General features: G+C 42.4%; 1 protein-coding gene across 1 annotated transcript; it reads left to right on the top strand.

The window, feature by feature from the left end:
- Positions 1-1,325: 1,325 nt before the first annotated feature.
- Positions 1,326-12,587, top strand: CCDC42 (coiled-coil domain containing 42). The gene is made up of 7 exons (XM_089506988.1): positions 1,326-1,583; positions 6,288-6,393; positions 7,098-7,202; positions 8,446-8,643; positions 9,436-9,657; positions 11,013-11,171; positions 12,345-12,587. Exons 1-7 carry the CDS (start codon positions 1,507-1,509, stop codon positions 12,435-12,437), a joined length of 960 nt encoding a protein of 319 aa, XP_089363114.1. The 5' UTR covers positions 1,326-1,506; the 3' UTR covers positions 12,438-12,587.
- The last annotated feature ends 6,474 nt before the right edge of the window (positions 12,588-19,061 follow it).

The following is a 19,061-nucleotide window of genomic DNA, read 5'->3' as shown; positions in this document are numbered from 1 at the left end:
TCTTTAACATCACTCTTAAAATTTTAACAAATAAAGGCAGCGATTCTACATTGACATGACAAAACATAACTTTACATCCATAGAGTTATGCCGCAGTTGTATAAGGTCACTTTATAAGTTAACTGTAACATTGCACAACCCAGTTTGCACCTGCATGCATCGTTGTGCAATGTGTGTAATCAGTGCGCACCATTATGCTATACACACTAGTGAGAAACAGTATCACATACAGACCTCTGCTTTCTCAATCGTGAACTAAATACAGCCATTCCACACCAGACAAAAATATTCAACCACTTCTGTAGAGAAACATATACATGCATAATACACCAATTAGATTCCATCAATCATTTCAAAGATCTTTATGCATGTTCTTTAATACTTTCCTTGTGTAAAGGCAGTGTTAATTTAGCTTCCCCCCCCCCCAACACTTCCCATTATCCTGACAGCTCTGAAACTTGCTTTCTCTAGCCATTCCATGCTTTATTCCAGCTTCTACATTCCTGACATTAGACCAGAACTGGACATCATGTACTGATGGACTGTAGCTCTCCGGATTCTTTCCACTGGATATATAGTGATAGTTCATCAGCATCTAAAGAGAGTCCTGCCCCTGTGTTTGACAACAAAGTGAATACACCTGATTTTATTTTGATTTGTTAATTTATTTTTTCAAGGGTTTATATCCTATCTTTTTCCTGGGATGGGATTCACCCCAACCCTGATTTGTATAAGGAAGAAAGGGATATTCTGAGCATGTGCTTTTTTTACCCTTGTAACTAATTAAAAGATATTACTGTCATGCCAGTGGGAAAGGCTGAAACTTATCTTTGCTGCCTAGATGCTAAACAAATTTACCTGGGAATAACCATCATTTTGCCAAGGAAAAATTTGATGTATTTTAAAAGTATTTTTTTTTAAAAAAAATCAGCATCTGTAGCCATGTTCATGACAGGCTGGCTGCTCCTTGACTATAATTTATTTTTCAGCAAATTCTAGTGGCCTCTAGCATTGCCTTAGCTGCCTTCCCTAGGTAGTCATCCCCCACCCATCTAATTTTGGTCCTGATATCAAGCCCAAGTTCTACTGCTGGCTGCAGGCCATTAAGAGTGCATGACTGAAGATAATCCTACTTGGCTTCATTGGCTGGCCCAGCCCTTTCAAAAGGGAAGTAATGACCATGGTGGTAGGATGTATTGGTTCCCATCACTGTGTGAGAAAAGAAGGACTGAAAGCTTCCTTAAGAACCCTCATCATCCCTGGTGTGGTCCAGCCCTATGGTTTCTAAGCAACCTTTTGCATCTTCCAGACCTGCATCTCAGGATTCTACAGCCCCAACTGCTTCAGGATCTGAGAGTTGCACCGTGGTGTTTCTTGCTTCCTCACAAGGCCTTGTGAGGTGATAAGATCCTCAAGAGAGTAAAAAGGACAGCTTCAGCTCTGTGCATTGGTGTTGGCCTTTAAAAAGCGTGTCTGGGTGGGAAACCTAGCAAGTGAGCTGACACCATGACCACCATGGAGGAAGAGGATCTGAGCGAATATTTCCGTATGCAGTATGGACAGAAGTTGCTGAAATTGTTGATGTAAGTTGAATTCTTCCATCTTTCCATTTCCCTTATTCCCTAGGCCATTCCTTTTTCATTTCTTCCCTTAAGGCAAGGCTTTTACTTGGAGTTCCCTTCTATTTTTCTATTTCCCTAGTTCATTGTTCCTGCTCTCACACTGTGGGGCCATTCACATTACCTTTTACATCAGTTTTGAAATCGATTCTTGCACGTGAAGTTCATATTGGGTCCGATTCTATCACAATCCATGTCGAGGCTTGCACAAGGAAATGTCCCTTACCCCGGGGTATCCAGAATCGGGCTAAAATCTGTCTTTTCTCAAAAGACCCGGGTTCAGCGAAATATGAACTTGTCCTCGATCATGTTCGGGGCAAATTCAGGGAGGGGTTAGGGTCAGGGGGCGGGCAGAGGTCAGAGCATTCCCTCCCCTCATCAGAAGGGAGGGGGGAGGAGGAGGAGGAAAGAGCCAAAAAAGGGGAATCGCTGGATGCAAAGGTGACAGGAGGCAAAAAGGGGGTGACTGATGGGGTCAATTCAGGGCAGGTGGGGGGGGGGCAGAAGAGGCCAAGCTTCTGCTATCCATCAGGGACCATTTCCCTTTGATTTTTATTTTTTAAAAATTATTTTTGGCGAAAAATGTGCATGTTTGTAGGTAAAGATATATAGATATATAGAGATATATAGATAGATCGTGAGCAGGAGAAAGGGTCAATTCAGGGCAAGTCAGGGCACTACAGCAAGGGAAGCCTCTGCTATCCAGTAGAGACCTTTTTCCTTTGGATTTTATTTTTTTTTTAATTATTTTTGGCGAAAATGTGCATATTTGGAATGACTGCTGCAATGAGAATGAATGGCAATGAGAATGAAAGGCAATGAGAATGAATGGCCCATTAGAATTCGAATGTAATGTTGCAACTTGGCAAATTGATACAGCTGTTGCTACTGTCTTCAGGGGTAGCCTATTTTTTCCTTTGGAATGACTGCTGCAAAGCGAATGAATGTTAGAAATCGAATGTAATGCTTCTCTTTCCAATTAGGCAAATTGGCAAATTGATATAGCTTTTGCTACTGTCTCTAAGGAATTCAGGGGTAGCCTAGGGAAAGCCAAAAAAAAAAAAAAAGCATCCTTTTCTGGCATTCCGAGGTGAGGAATTAATTTTATTGTTGTTGTTGTTTGTTGTTGTTGTTGTTATTGTTATTATTATTATTACCTGTGTATGAGGCATTCTGGGGTGCCAAAGGAGTAGGATACAGGCTACAGAGATGGCACTAGCTTTCATTTTGGGGTTGAAAATGGGGCCAAGGGCAGATCATAATCTACAACACTGACCCAAATGCCCACAACACACACACACCCCAGAGGTTTTTAAATTTGACAAGTGGTGCCTGGTCCTTTAAAAAAAAAGGGAGGGGTGGAAAGCATACTTCTGATGCCCCTATCAGTGCTGGAAACGTCACCTATGACCATCGCGGAACTAACTTTGATTGACAGCCAGGCACCTTCACCTTAAACCCAAATTCTCCAAGAGGACATTCGTGTTAAAATGCCCCTGATTGGTAGTCAGCACTTGCTTCCGGAGAGATTCGGGAAGGAGCCCCCCGAATTTGACCAGTTCGTTCCAGAGCAATGCCATCACTGTGAATGAGCCCTTTGTGTCTCTACCACATTTCACAGAAAATGCTTTCAAGGGTCCCCTGAGTCCAGTGTCTTGTTTCTACCTTTAGTCAGCCTCTGAAACAAGATGCTGGGGCCTGGGAAGCCTAGAAACAGGGCATGTGGCCACTTTCAGGGGCTCTCCCTCACTGAAGTGTTGAATCCGCTTTGCATTCTAGTATGATCTTTCAAGGAACTATCCAAGGTGCTGAAACCTGAAGCAGCCTTATCTCCCTATTAACAAGGGAGCTTCTTGGGCAACACACCTTCCCCTACAATAGATGAAGCATGGCAGTTTTGAAAACTTCCTCTTTTTTGTTACAACACTCAGAATGCCATAACAATATGGCTACTGCCATGCTTTCAAATTGCTCTAAAGTGGAGAAGATCTCTCAGTGTTAGCATCCTAATCTAACCCACCCCCCAACTCCTGCCACTAATTCTTTTTAAAAAAATTGATGACATCCTGATCATGGATCTTATACATCAACATCATATCTAGTTTGGCCCTCAGAAACCATTGATGAAGGTCTTTGTAAAACACCTTCTGGATGTTGATGTAGATGGTATCCATTTTGGAAAAGTTACTATTTTCAACTGCAGTTTCCTGAATTCATCAGCCCAGCATCATTAGTGAGTATTCTAACTGGGATAATGTGAAGTCGAATATGAAGTTGAATACATCAGGAATAAATTCTTCCAGAATTTGGCCACACAGCCCAAAAAACACACAAAAAAACTAACTGTGATATTTTGGAAGTTGTAGCCCCCCAAAAATAACTCTTCCAAGTCCTGATAATATCTGTGGAATCATCTGTAATACACATTTGTTGAAGAATTCTAACAGGCCAGCAAGGGCAAAAATGTTACTTCACAGAAGTCATGCAGATAAAAAAGCATGTTTTTAAAAGCATAATTAAAAATCTATTTTTACCAGGAGCATAAATTATGGTGACACATCTGTTATTTTATCCTTTAGGCAAGAAAATTTTTGTTTTTTAAAAGTAAAACCTTCTTATCGCTTATAATTTTCTTCACATTGCTGGCCATGTCCTCCCATCTATAAATCTGATTGTGTTCATACCCTTTCAAATCCATTTTGGACATGTTATCTGGGCCTCCGTCACAGTATTTGTTAAATGATTTCTTATGATTACTGAAGGAAGCCTCCCTTTTTATTAATCACCTTATTGTTCAGATGTTACCTATTCTGAAATTAAAATGTAGCTGCACTAGAGTTTCTATTTCTTTCCCTCTAATCTACATCTTGACTCTGATAGTGGTGACTTTTCCCAATTGGTTCAAAACCATACATCATCCTGAAGTGCTTCAACTTTCATTCCCCTTTTTTCCAGCACTGCCATTAAATCTTCATCTCCTTCCTCCAAGTCCTGTTCACTTTGAATTCAACTCCCATATTGTTGTAGCTCCATGCTATTCCAGATATAGCAGAGAGTTTGTCAGGTAAAAGTTGATTCTTCAGGGTTGCTCCCATAAACCTCTCTGGACCAATGAGACATACTATCATCTTTTCCTTTCCCTCTAAGGCTGTGGGAGGAAAAATCACAAAACTTACCAAAAGTAACTATGCCCACAAGTCCTATGACAAGAGGTAGAAAGAACATTTCAAAACAGTTGAAAGACTGTTGAAGAAACTATTTCTCTAGTGCAGGGAAACCCTTATGAGGAGAATCCTAGACTGGCAGGAATAATCTCATAGTTTTTGTGGGGGATTTGGGCTATGAGGTTGTGTTCTGGAAGAGTTTATTCTTGATGTTTCACCAGCATCTGTGGCTGGCATCTTCAGAGAATGCTGGCATGGAAGAGAGTGGGGCATAAATATTGTATTGATGGATTGTGTGTGTGTGTGTTGTATATATTGTATATTGTGTATATATTGTATTATATTCTGCTGTTGTTGAATGGCAAGGCCTCAGGGTGTTTATTTAATTAACGATCCATTTGCTGGGAAACCACCCTGACCCTGGGTGGTTTTCATTTGCATGGACTGGGTCTTGATTTTGGGGTTTTTCAGGACTGGTAGCCAGACTTTGATTACTTTAAGGGTTTCTTCTTTCCTGTTGAAGTTGTCCAGATGTTTATGGATTTCAATGGCATCCCTGTGCATTCTGCCCTGATAGTTGTTGGCTTGGTCCAGAATTTTAGTGTTTTCAAACAGCATTTTATGCCCAAGATGGTTTATAATGTGTTCTGCTACTGCTGATTTTTCTGGCTGACCCAGACTGCAGTGTCTCTCGTGTTCCTCGATTCATGTTCGAACGCTGCTTTTGGTGGTCCCTATGTAGACCTGTCCGCAGCTGCACAGTGTGCAGTAAACTCTTGCGGCTGTGAGTGGGTCTTTCCTATCATGTGCTGAGTGCAGCATTTGCTGGATTTTCTTGGTCAGTTTGTAGACCATTTGGAGATTGTGTTTCCTCACCCATTTCCCTGTTCTGTCTGTGACTTCTTTGATGTATGGTAAAAGAATAATCTCAGTTTGGGACTTATTCTGCAAAAGAGCTACAAATGGCCTTTTTGTGTGGGAAGAAAACAGCAAAGAAAAAAGTACAGCAAACAGTATTTTCTGTAAAGAATCATTTTCTGTGTAGAAAATTCTGTTTTTCACACACAGAAAAACCCCACATAGAAATTTTGTACAGAATTTGTCCTCTTGTACAACATTTTCTGTGCAAGAAACATATTTTTGTGTGTGTGTAGAAAGCAATATTATGCAGAAAGAGTGGAGGTTTTTAAACAGAGGCTGGAGGCCTTCTGTCAGGATTTGAGTATTTGATTGACTATTCCTGGGTGGCAGGGGGTTGAACTGGATGGCCCTTGTGGTCTCTTTCAACTTCATTATTCTATTATTCTATATAATTATTTCTATTTTATAAAACAAACATGTAAAAACTGTGCAGTTTTCAAAGACTTTCTCAGAGTGGAAAGGAAATGGCTAACACCACCTGCAGGTTGCTTTGAGAGCTAAACTAGTGAAGACTCACACCCTGCCTATGACTCGATAACATCTCTGCACTGTGCATGGAGAAATGATTATTTTCTTTCCTTAGGAAATTCCCTGTATCAGAGGAGCAGTCTCCATCTCCTTCTATTCGGCTCCTAGAGAAGAAAAAAGAAGCCAAATTGGTGCATCAGGCCATGGAGGCTCAAAAGGAGGTGAGATTCTGAAACTTCAGGAGGTACCCTTACATTACTTCTTTGCCAACCAGTTCTAAGACATAGTACCACATGGGTAGCATCTCTGCCAACAAATGGTATCAAGATGTGTTTCACCATTACCACCCAAATATCTCCTGGTCTATCTGGGCAGGATAAATGTCTCTTTGAAGATTTGTTCCATTTGGGACTTGTCTCAATCTTGGGGGGCAAAATAGTAGATACTGTGGCCAAGATCAAATTAGCAAGATCGCACAGTATAACACTGAGGGAGAAGGGTGCTGGTGCCGCACTGCTACTGTCTCTCTGGCCACTAACTGTTGGTAGTGGTAGTAGACTAACCCAGGTACAGTCTAGCTGCCCTTTCACTCCCCATTTATGGCTACTTTCTTCTCTGCGTATTCAAGACCAGTCAAACTTCACCTAGGCACATATACACACCCCATGTCCAATCAGTGGATAGGATGGGGGCAGATATGCATTGGAGAAACCCTTGGCTGTGAACCTAGGGTAAGGGCACTGCAGAAGGAGGTACAGGATACCTTATTTGGAATGCCATGAAAAGTATATATGCAGATGTAAGTCCAGTTATGCTAACTGTGATTATGCTAGGATTCTAGCCCCAGTCTGGTCACTTCTCACAGAAGAAAAAAGTCTATTGTAATTCACTTACCAATTGTCCTCTTCCCCCATGAATCCTTCAGGCATTTAAGACAAGGATGGAATCCTTGAACAACCGATGGGAGGAACTTGGAGCAAAAGAGATCCAACTGAAAGCATATATTCGGAAATTTGAACAATTCATACAGGTACTGACACCTTGCAGATCCTACTCAGAGCAGGCTAAGTAACAAGAACATTGAATGTCAATAGTAATACCTTGAAGATTTATAACCTTTCTCACTCCACCCTAGAATTGGTTTGGGTGGCAGACAGGAGGGGAGAGCTGCATATTATTAAAAGCCATTCTTTAGAGTATAACAGTGGTTCTGTTATTACATTTGTCTAAAGAACCTCCATAGCTGGGTTGCTCTGCCATAAGTCATGCTCTTGGCACACTCCCCACAGGAGCACTCTGATGGGTTGAAAAATGGCTGTATGTTGGCATGAGGCTTTATGTGGCAGCAGCTCAGCACTGTCATCTCTTTCGTTAATATAACCCCTGCCCAGGTCACTATGGTAGATAAACAGCAAATGGCTTGTGTGGGAAATCTGTGCAGTTTGAGCTTCCTAGAGTAAAGCCAGGTGTCAGGGTTTGATCAGGGTTTGAATCCTTGAACTAGAATTCTGACCCCAGTGAATCATGTAAATCCACTGGGCAAATCACACACTCTTAGCATCAGTGGAGGGCAATGGCTAACATCTTCTGAATAAATCTTGCCAAGAAAATCCTGGAACAGGGTTGCAATATATTTGAGCTAGTTTCAAGGAATATAAGAGACAAAACAGTCCCAGTTCAGATCATTCAAAGAGCAGAGTATCAAGCAGCTGAGATCTGTTTGTGTGATGAAAGCTCCAGAACTTCTGGGTTATTTAGGAAATGCTTTCTGTTGTAGACCACCTGGCTCATTTGGTGCTAATAATGCCAAGGCCATGTATCTGAAGCCCACACTGTTTATCTAGGACACTGCATCTTCTGCCTTTTAGAGGAGGGTACAATAGCTCAGTGATAGAGCACACTTTCTACACATATAGAAGAACTCTGGTTCAGCCCCAACATCCCCAGCTGATAGGAACAGGTAGTAGCCAGGTGGTGGAGAAAAACTGGCCAGATATGCCTAGAGGATCACTGCCAGTCAGAGTAAACATTACTGGGCTAAATGGGCACTGATCAAATAGTCTGACCTTGTAGCACTTTTCAAACTAACTGGTATATGTTAGTTCCCCATGTACCTCTGATGTTCTCACATAGCCTGATAAGCAATGATGCTATGGAACCTAAATGGAGTCCCACTTTCAGAAACCTTTCTTTTTAAAAACCTTTTATCTTGATTTCTTTTCATTACTATATGTTGCTGGGATGGGGTGGGGGTTCAACCTGGGGACCATTAGGAGAATGACCAGAAACGAATCAGAGCTCTGAAGAAAGCCAACAAGGAACGAGAACTGAAGAAACAGCGAGTGAAAGAGCTGGCCAAGGCCAAGCTGGAGATGGCAGCTCTTAAGCAGCAGCACCAGAAGCTCTACAACAAGCTACAGCAGTACTCCATCTTCAACAAATACCTAGAGAGGGTGGTTCAGGTCTCAGAGGTATGTACAAGGGGTAGACCCCTAAGAATGGAGGAAAAGTCATTTTCTGGTTTGGCTCTTGTGTGCTAAATGGGGAAGTAGGCAGGAGGGAAAAGGCTAGTATTTGAAAAATCAAGGATCTGAATATCATTGTATCACTTTGAACCACACACCCACATTGACTCTGGTCCATTGCAGAATTGCAGAGGCATTGATATTCTGACTGCTATTCCAGGCTAACACCTGCACAATTACATGAACAAAGCTGGTGAATTTATATTTAGAGCAATTGCCTCACTCTTTTCTGTGTTTGTGCATTATGCTTTAGCTCCAGATAGCATACATCCTAGGTCAAATATACATTGTACACGGGGCTCTTGTTATCTGCTGTGATTTGGTAACAGGACCATCTATGGATGCCAAAATCTGTGGGTTCTAATTTCCATTATGGTATATACAACGGCATAGTAAAATGGTGTTCCTTACATAAAATGGCAAAATCAAGGTTTGCTTTTTGGATTTTTTAAATATATATTTTCAAGCCATGGATGGTTCAATCCATGGATCCAGAGTCTGTGGATACAGAGGGCTGGCTGTATGATTTTAGCTGGATGTAAGAACCAAAGATGTGTGCAGCTTTCCCAAGTTATGTTACCTGCACTACCTCTTAGGATCTGTAGCCAGGCACCCTTCCTTTTCTATTTGTCTTGGAGTGCAGGTGGGCTAAAGATATAGTCTATGAAGTATAATGATTTAAACTGACTCTCATTTAGGGGAGATGCAAGACAGTAATAGAAAGTATCACCCCTGCAGTTTGAAGAGATCCGGGAGGTCATTGGACGCTACAGGACACTCATAGGGATGCACCGTGATCTTGTGCAATCGGCCCAAGAGGGGCTGGAGATGATTGAGCAAGCCAAAGTTCGCCTGGCTCGCTACAAGGAGGAAAAAGATGATGAGATCCTGCAGCATAACAATGAGCTGGCACGCTTGCAGCTGCGTTTTGATCATGCTCGCAGTGATGTTATTGTCTGGGTAAGCAGAAAGAGTGGTGGCATTCTATACATCCTCATCCACAAAAAAGGAGACACAAAAGATGCAACAGCTATAGGACCACAGCACTAATCTCCCATACAAGAAAAATTATACTCAGTATTCTGCAACATAGAGTCCAACATAGAGAGAGAAATCTCAAAAATCCAAGCAGGGTTCAGGAAAGGAAGAGGCACTAGGGACCACATTGCTAACATACAATGGGTAGTAGAGGGCACCGGGGAATTCTAAAATAATATCAGCATGTGCTTTATAGTCAAAGCTTTTAGCTGTATAGATCATGACAGGCTATGGAACACCCTTAAAGACATGGGAGTGCCAACACATGTGATAGTCCTAATGAGGAATCTGTACTCAGGACAAGAGGCTACTGTCAGAACAGGACATAGAGAAACAGAATAGGTTCTAATTGGCAAAGGGCTCAGGCAAGGCTACATCTTATCAGTGTACCTGACAAAACATAGGCTATTGTACTTCGGAAACATAATGAGAAGGCATGACTTATTGGGGAAAAAAATAATACAGTGTGCCTGCGCCATATGAAGATGCATTATATGCAGCTTCCAGTTTACGAAGAAGCCATGTGACAATTAAAGTAATGGTGCGTGCATGTACTAGGAAAGGTAGAAGGAAGTAGAAAGAGAGGAAGGGTGCATGCTAGGTGGATGGACTCTATTTGGGAGTTTGCTGGAACTAGGCAGAACAGTGGAAGACAGGGAGTCTTGGAGATGTCTCAACAGTAGGGTCACCATGGGTTGAGATCGACTCAAGGGCAGTAAACAACAACAAACCCAGACTGGGGCAGCTTACTTTCATCTGTAAAAAAAGGTCTTAGCATTTGAATCATTTTGGTAATGGCAAATAGACAGACAATATACAGAACATTTCCTGAAGGGCCTAGCTGGTGAGCAAGGGTGAGATATGGCAGGCCCTTATTGTAGGTGGGAGACCAAACTAAGCACAATAAATGCAATACAGAAAGATTCAGTTTAGGATGGATGTCCTGCATCTCCAAATGGAGTTTGTATATGAGTGTGCATGAGCCTTCAAGTCACCTGTCAACTTAAGGTGACTCCATTAATTTCACAGGGTTTTCTTAGGAAAGAACTCTTCAGAGGTGTTTTTGCCAGTTCATGCCTCTGAAATGAAGCCTAGAGCACCAACAATCTCCCATCCAAGTACTAACTAGAGCTGACCCTGCTTAGCTTCCAAGATCAGATGGGAGTTTGGGGTTCTTCTAAAAAAAGAAACAGTGGTGGGCACTCAAGCCAGAATTATTCATGTTCCCTTAAAACATCTGTACTCCCCAAACCCCTTTGCATCTTCCTTCTTTACAGGAGTCCCGCTGGGCCCATATCCAAAATACTGCTGCTAAGAAAACCCTACAGTTGGGCACTATTAAGATGGCCACCTTAAACCTCTTCCAGAGTGTAAGCAAACAGATGAAGGAAGCTTTAATGGTGCCTGTGGAGGATACCCATAAACAGCTGGATATGGTAAGGGTGGGCCGTACACGCAGTCACATACATATGCCCGTCTTTTTTCCAGTCAAGAATCTGAGAACACTATTTGCCTGACAGCCATAAAGAAAAGAGCACTCTTAAGAAACCTCCACCTATGGCATAGAATCCATCTGAGGCCAGGGGGAGAGATACTTTTATTCAGCATAAGAAAATTACTGAACACAGAATCTAAAGTGAATGCCTTACATAGATTGTATCTGCTTCTGCTAGGACATGGGGCTGATGAAGGAAGTGACAGCACACTAACTTAGATAAAGGCACATCAGGTCTAATCACTTCCATTAAAGATGGATCAAGTACATGAAATGCATGTATATATCCAAATTCAAGAAGTACATGAGATGCATGTATATATCCAAATTCAACAGGACCATGGAAAGCTCCTAGTGAATTCAGCCTGCAGTTGCTTTCTCCCTGATGTAAATAGCAGAAAAAGGTTGTATCGGTGGAGAAAAGAAAATTTATGAATCTTGTCAAGGTTTTGGCCTGGCTGCTCTGGAACATTTTAGGGGTCATTGTCTAGTTCTGCCACTGTTGGGTCCTTCAAAATTGCTTTCAAAGTCTGAGGATAGCAGAAGAGCCATATTCTCAGGTTGAGGAGGGTGCAGGTGTGCATAAAAAGGGGTTCCTGCAGGAAGGGGCAAGGGAGAGATATATGACCTTCCATCTGGATGCCCCTAAGTCACCTCAAGAGTTAGGACAATGCCTCCACAGGTCCGACCAAGATCCACCAGTCCTGCTTTCTTTTTCTAGCAATCACCAGCCCCATGTCTCTGAGGAATTTACAAGTTTCCATCATCAATCATTGTTTTCCCCTGGTATCTGATATTTGAAGACTACCTGGCTCACTGTGAGAAGCACCAAAGGATTCAATTTCTTCCTGCAATCCCCTCCCATGACTATGTAAGGGCTAGTGGAGAACGGGGGGGGGGGGGGACTGGAAAAGTGGCTGTTGTGTCCTTATGACCAGACATACAATGACAATTTCACTTTCAAGGCATATCTCAGAAATAGGATGCCAGCCAGTTTTCTCCTCCCAATCTGCAAAACAGTTTAAATTCCTAAGTATCATTCAATTCAGTCTTGTATTCATGCAATAGTTATTTACTGTTCTTCTAATATGACAGTCTTTTCATTTGCTCCCAGATCCAGCAGTTTATCCAAGACCTGTCAGATATCTGGGCAGAAGTAAAGAAAAAAGATCAAAGCCGGTCACAAACAGCAGTGCCTAAGGAATAGCAGAAGAAAGAGTATCATGCTTCCCACCAAAACTTCCTTGGCTTACACATGTTGCTGTGCTGTACTTGACCTTTCATGAACAAGGGGCCCGTTCACTGCACAGCAATTCACTTCCTTCCCATCCCTCATTTTTCTTTCCTTGGAAACCAGACAAAGTGTATATGATATAAAGAATTATATTTTAGTTAACATTGTATTGGTTTCTCCACTGTATTTCTTTTCACCTGTGATAAGACTTCCCTTGTGACACACACAGGCCTCCACAGTAGATAATCAGGCTTACAAAAAGCATCCCATGTTATTGAAAGGGAGATTTTTTTTTCAACCTTAATTTCTACACAGGGTGTGTGTGTGCATGCAGAGTGTACATGCCCATGCACTTCAGTATATATGAATATGTGTGTTATATGTGAGCATGTTTTGATATACATAAACACACACACACAGAGAGATGTATGTGTATCTTGCTGTATCTTTGCATGGTGTGTATATATGAATGTGTGTGTGTGAATGCATGTGTTAAGTAACAAAATCAGTTTGAACATGCATATGAATGGGTTTCAGAGGTGTGTGAAAAAGGGAGGGAAAGAGAGTGAGGCTGAATCTCTACTGCAAAAATGGAATCCTGAGATTTGTAGTTCATTGTGGCACCAGAGCTGTCCAACAAAAGAAGGCTAAATATCTCACAAAACTACAAATACCAGAATTCCACAGCATTGAGCCACAACAGTTAAAGTGGTATCAAACAGCTTTATTTCTGCAGTGAAGATTCAGACTGAGAAAGAAAGTGACCCTATCTTCTTTGGGCAGGCCTATGCTGGTTTACACCAAAGGTCTCCCTCAGACTAAAAGTAATCCCCTCCAACAAGCTAAGAGATGCGAGGCAGGTAGGGATGTATAGCCTGATTTGGAAACAGGTTACTCAGATGTCTTAAGCCCACATGGAAGGAAAAGAAGCATCAGGCCGATGTAAAATGCTCTCACTAGCCCTAGATAAGAAAGTCAGAAAAGGTGTGGCCATACAGCAAGTGGGAACTCCTGGGCCCTAGAGCTCTTACAAGTACTGGGTAGTCTGATGATGTTTTTGGAAAGCACTGCTGCCAGGATTAGTTTCACAGCACTCTCTCAGTACAGCTTTCTGCACTGCAACAGGCAACCAATCACAACATAGACTGGCATGCCCAGAACTGGCATGCTGTGCACTCTCTCTCCCTCACTTTGTCCCTGGAATGACAATTAGCATTCTGCATCCAGAATCTTGAATTTAGCAAAGAAAGCAGGTCTGGCTAGAATAAGGGCCACACACAGATTACAGAAGCAAGCCCCATAGATACGAGTGAACTAAAGGGCAAAGCCTCTGACAGAACCCAGTGCCGGGTGTGCATTTGCACTGACGTCACTATTTCAGCTCTGCAGTGCAATCAGCTGGCACTGATGACGCAAGTTCAACCAAGATGAGCTGAGCAGGAAAAATGTCTTGTCTCTGGAGGCCATGATGACTCATGCCAAGGCTTCCTCATTCAATCAGAGGCTTCTAAGGCCTCCACACAGTTTTCAACACTTTGAGGAAGTGAAAAAGATCAGTGAGCAGGCACTGAACTCTAACTCTGCAACCTTAAGGAATCTGAGAGGAGAAAGGAAAGCAAGAATCCCCTTCCATTAGGCTGGGTTGCAAAGCATTGGAGGACCAAGTTCACATGCCACAGAGAACTTTCCAGAAATAGGTAAGTACTAACAGAATACTCTTAACAGTCTGCTTCACCATCAAACTACAGATATCATCAACATCACCACCATCATTCTGTATTACCTATTTAGCTATGTTAGTTATATAGCTAAATATTGTCTGACCTCTGCATCTCCACTTATTGGAAGCAGCTGCTGTGAGTGACAAGTCTGTGCCCTTATCAACCAAGAAGCAGCTGACCAATATTTCCACCCCACTCCTGTAACAGATGTCTTGTGTGAGAGTAAGAAGAAGGGGTCCTGTCGCAATCCCTCTTCACACTGCAGATTGCTCATGGGAGGGGGTGGTGGAAACATCAGTCAGCTGCTTCCCAACTGACAAGGGAACAGACCCCTGTCACTTGAAGCAGCTGCTGTCTGGTAAGTGCAGACTGAGGGACTTGCATGGTCCTTATGAATTCTACAAACTAGTGAAGATTGTAAATAAAGATCATGGATACAAACCAGTGGTGAATGCATAATTCTAGGTTTGTTGTTGTTATTGTGTGCTTTCAAATGGTTTCCGACTTATGGTGACTCTAAGGCAAAGCTATCATGGGATTTTCTTGGCAAGAGTTGTTTAGAGGAGCTTTGCTATTACCTGGTTCTGAAGCTTAGAGAATGTGACTTGCCCAAGGTCTCTCAGAGTGTTTCCGAGGATTTGAACCCTGGTCTCAATAGTTACAGTCCAGTGTTCAAAGCACTACGCCACACTGTTTACACCTTCCTAACTGCCTTAGTGAATTCCATCTATCTCCTCCTCCTCTTCCTTTATTTATACCCTGCATTTGCTTCCCCAAAATGGGACTTGAAGACATATTATTCATACCAGTTTATCTCTTACAGCTTCTCCCAAGAAACTATGGGGACTCTAGTACTCTCTTTTGTTGCATGTTTCCGGATGCACTTTCAAACATGCCCTCCACAGAACTTCTGTTATCACAGATTGACTGTTATACCAGTTTAAGTGTGATGACCAAATAAGCCCCAAATCACTGTGCGAATAACACTGGAAATAGGTATTGGCACAGCAGGGAGAACTAGATGTGAATAAACAGCCAATATACTGCTTTGTGTTTACCTTCTGCAGTTCAGACAGCTGGAGTCCTTAAATTTTAGGATCTAAAATCACTGATATTTGTGTTCGATATCTGGATAGAGTAAGATGATGTGGTGCAGTGTGAACAAGGCCAAGGCTGGCACAAGACATTTCCCTGCATGTGTCAAAGAACAAGGTGACCTCCTCCTTCTTACAAAAGCTGGATGTGCAGGCTAATTTAGGGGTGGTTGAGGACAAGCCTTAGTGGCCTATGTATTTGCAGATAACATCTGGGGAGCTCAGGAGGAATAGATCTGCAGGCTACTCCTACTGTCCCTCAGCATTTTCTTCCTGAGGCACTTGCCTCACTCTACTCAAATGTTGGGTCATCCTTGATCAAGATGTTCAGTTATTTCTGATCCTGATACAGCTTTCAACTAGTTTCTGTTGAAAGACTTCATCAGGACAGCTCAATATACAAGAAAATTTCATAGGATTTGCTCACCCACTAGTAAGAAAGAAGCCAGATGCAAAGGATGGACTAACTAGGATCACTTTAATTTGCTATTTACCTGTAATCTGTAGAGGGGCTTAACACTGAGCGGGATTCTGCTAGCACCAGCCTGCCACATATCTCCTCCTCAGCCATGCCACAGGTGAGCCACCCCATGGCCCCACCTACCAACCATGGAAAATTGCTTCAAACATTGACAGATACCTTCTCAGCTCATCTCCTCCTCAAGTTTTCAGAGAACAGAAGTATCTCTAGTTTGCCACTTAACTAGCAGGCACCCCTAAACCTGCTAGTTTAGGCTTATAAAACTTAAAAAAGATATAGCTGAAAGTTCACATCATACTAAAGTTAAAGAATCATTAAACTATCAATAGGATTAAAAGCAATTAAAAGCATTCTCGTTAAAATAGAAATAACAAATATAGACAATACAGTACAAAGACCCTAAAAGCAATCAGTTTAATTCTTCACTGCCTACAGAAGGATAGCAAGGAGGGCACCAGTCTAGCCTTTATATAGGAAGGGAGTTCCAGAATGTGGGAGAAACCACCAGGAAGCTCCTCTCACCTTAAAAAATGACCAACTATTTAAATGCAATCAGCTAAAATAGAGTCTTTCTAATTTCATCCATGGATCAGAATGGACAAAAATAGCCCACCCCCTGGAATGACCCAAATGAGAAAGCAAAAATGCTTACCTGGCCCAGAAGTGACCATAGCCTGTAGTGACCACATGTACAAGGATCCAGGTGGACTGAGCAAAACCAAGAGAGGGCATACTGGGGCTGTTACCCTTGGCCTGCCATTGTGTCTTTGGTTTATGACACAAGCTCCCTGCTGGCTTCCCTCCCAAGAGGGTAGGAAAAGGCTAGTCCCCCTCAGTAGGCACCCAAAGGACAATGGAATGCACTCCCTCGGAGGGTGATAGAGTCTCCTTCCTTGGAGGTCTTTAAACAGAGGCTGGATGGCCATCTGTCAGGGATGCTTTGATTTGGATTTCCTGCATGGCAGGGGGTTGGACTGGATGGCCCTAGTGGTCTCTTCCAACTCTACAATTCTATGATTCTATGATTCTATGATTCTAATGTCAACTTGGGGCCAAATTGGAAGAAATTGCCTGTGTTTTTGCACACAGATAGTGTGACATGCCATAGCCCTTTGGATAGCTGAGCCTGCTTTTAAACAATGGGGGGTAATTACTTCATTTAAACAAAAGATATAATAAAGTCAGGCAATATAAAGGCACAAAGCCAGATGCATTACAAGTGTTTCTTTAATTTGGCAGTAGCACAAGCTATTATGAAAATTAGGGTATTAGTCAGCCTTTGTTGATTAACTTCCTGCAGTGATGACTGCGCAGCAGCTAAGGGCTGGATCTTTCCCTCATGTAAATGTAGGTCAATTTTCTTGTCAGTGATTCAAGCAAGACAAGAATCTCTCTGTTAGAGGTAAACCAAAGGGTTCATTCCCATGGCAGTTTGCTCTGAGGTAGGATTCGGGGCAAACAACTCTCGTTCCCATTTGAACCTGCTTCTCATCCTCACTGGATCAATTCCAGGAGGAAAGAAACAGGGCAAACACAAATAACTCGGGGTTATTTGATACTGGGGTTTTGTTTTTGTTTCAGCATTCAGGAGGGGAGGGATAAATGGCAGAGGGGTGTTTACCATCCCTCCTTAGTTTATGACAGATCCACCATTTCTCCCCTCTGTCAGTGCTCCCTTTGTATTTTTTTTTAAATTTAAACTGAGTGCATATTTGATTGATCGCTTTTGCAACTACTTGCAAAGGCTTGTAGTTGCTAAAGCAATTAATCGCATATGCGCTCAGTTTAATTTTTTTAAAAAAACCATTGTCCTCCATTTCTCCCTTCCCAGGATGCCCCAGCAGTCCCCTGTTTCTCTCCCTCCCTGCTCCCCGAAGTCCCCCGTTTGCCTTGCCTTTGCCAGAGTCCTCCATTTCTGTCCCTCTCTTCTCCCAGAAGTTCCCTGTTTCTCTCCCTTCCCAGGATGCCCCAGACGTCCCCTGTTTGCTTTTCCTTTCCCAGAGTCCTCCACTTCTGCCCCTCCCTGCTCCTAGAAGTTTTCCATTTCTCCCTTCTTCCCAGGCCTTCTTCCCCTTCGTCCATCCTCAACTTGGGGGCTTCTCCCTCCCTCCCTCCTCCCGTCCTGCTGTCAAATGATTCACACCCAGAGCACAAATGGGAACAAGAATTATGCAAAAAACAAACAAACCCTGCACTTACTCTGGAGTAAGGCAAATCTTGTTTGTAGTGGGGATGAGGGACTTTTGGGATCGATTTCTGACACGCAGCCAAGCTGGATCAAAAATCGAGTCATTCCTCCAGTGAGAATGAGCCCAAAGACATCAGAATTGGTTTAGCTTGCTGAGTATGTCCTATCTCATCAGCCCTTGATTTTTTCAGCTACAGATATTATGCCCAGTGTCACAGAATGAAATTTTGAGTGAGTAATTTCAATATCACATCCTGTAGTCAGCTACAAATGTGACACCTTAGCAAAGTAAAGTATTTAAGCAGAGTAAATCCACTGGATCTGGTGGGTTTACAGAAGAGTTTATTTTCTCTTTAAATATACTGAAATTATTCTTTTAACTGTTCTTACTAGCAAAGTTTGGACTCCATTAATCCAATTTATGGGAAGCCACGTTGAGAAATGAGGTTTATTCAGGGCCAGCAATAATTGCTAACAATTTATGCTAAACTGAAATGTATTGAAAAATATACAGTTGGCCCTTCATATCCATGGATCATTTATCAACAGATTCAGACATGCATATACTGTATATATATTCCAAAAAGCAAACTTCAATTTTACCGTTTTATATAAGGAGCACCATTTTACTATGCCATTGTATTTAACAGGACTTGAGAATCCATGGATTTTGATATCCACAGGAGGGGCTAGAACCAAATCCCGGTGGATACTGAGGGCCCACTGTACATTGGATACCAAAGCTACAACAAAGACCAAAGAATGAGAAGAATCTTCAGTGGAAATTATAGGAGATGGGACAATATAGGAAAGACAGGAGGCAGGATGATCAGGGAACTCTCTGTACATTAGTTTTGTTCACATTGGCCTGTTACAGACAGCCAAAATAAAGCTGCTTCGAGTCACAGTGGAAATATGGTGTTTCAATGATGCATGCGTCCTAAGAGTCCAGAAGTCGCACCAAAGCCACGCTCCAGTCCTTAGGGCTGGAGCGTGGCTTTGGTGAGACTTCTGGACTCTTAGGACACATACATCATTGAAACACCATACCTCCACTGTGACTCGAAGCAGCTTTATTTTGGCTGTCTGTAACAGGCCATTAAGTGGCTGAGG

Source organism: Sceloporus occidentalis, unplaced genomic scaffold, assembly GCF_023333645.1.
Source record: "Sceloporus occidentalis isolate IW3139 unplaced genomic scaffold, rSceOcc1.0.p SCAF_1, whole genome shotgun sequence".
NCBI classification, from domain to species: domain Eukaryota; kingdom Metazoa; phylum Chordata; class Lepidosauria; order Squamata; family Phrynosomatidae; genus Sceloporus; species Sceloporus occidentalis.
The sequence above is the reverse complement of the archived record's forward strand: the minus strand, read 5'-3'. Positions and strand labels throughout refer to the sequence as shown.

Bases quoted from the DNA above. Each gene is read 5' to 3' on its own strand.
- CCDC42 (XM_089506988.1), top strand. From the start codon at position 1,507: ATGACCACCATGGAGGAAGAGGATCTGAGCGAATATTTCCGTATGCAG. The intron at 8,644-9,435 runs GTATGTACAAGG...TCACCCCTGCAG, and splicing joins GGGTGGTTCAGGTCTCAGAG to TTTGAAGAGATCCGGGAGGT. The intron at 9,658-11,012 runs GTAAGCAGAAAG...CCTTCTTTACAG, and splicing joins GCAGTGATGTTATTGTCTGG to GAGTCCCGCTGGGCCCATAT.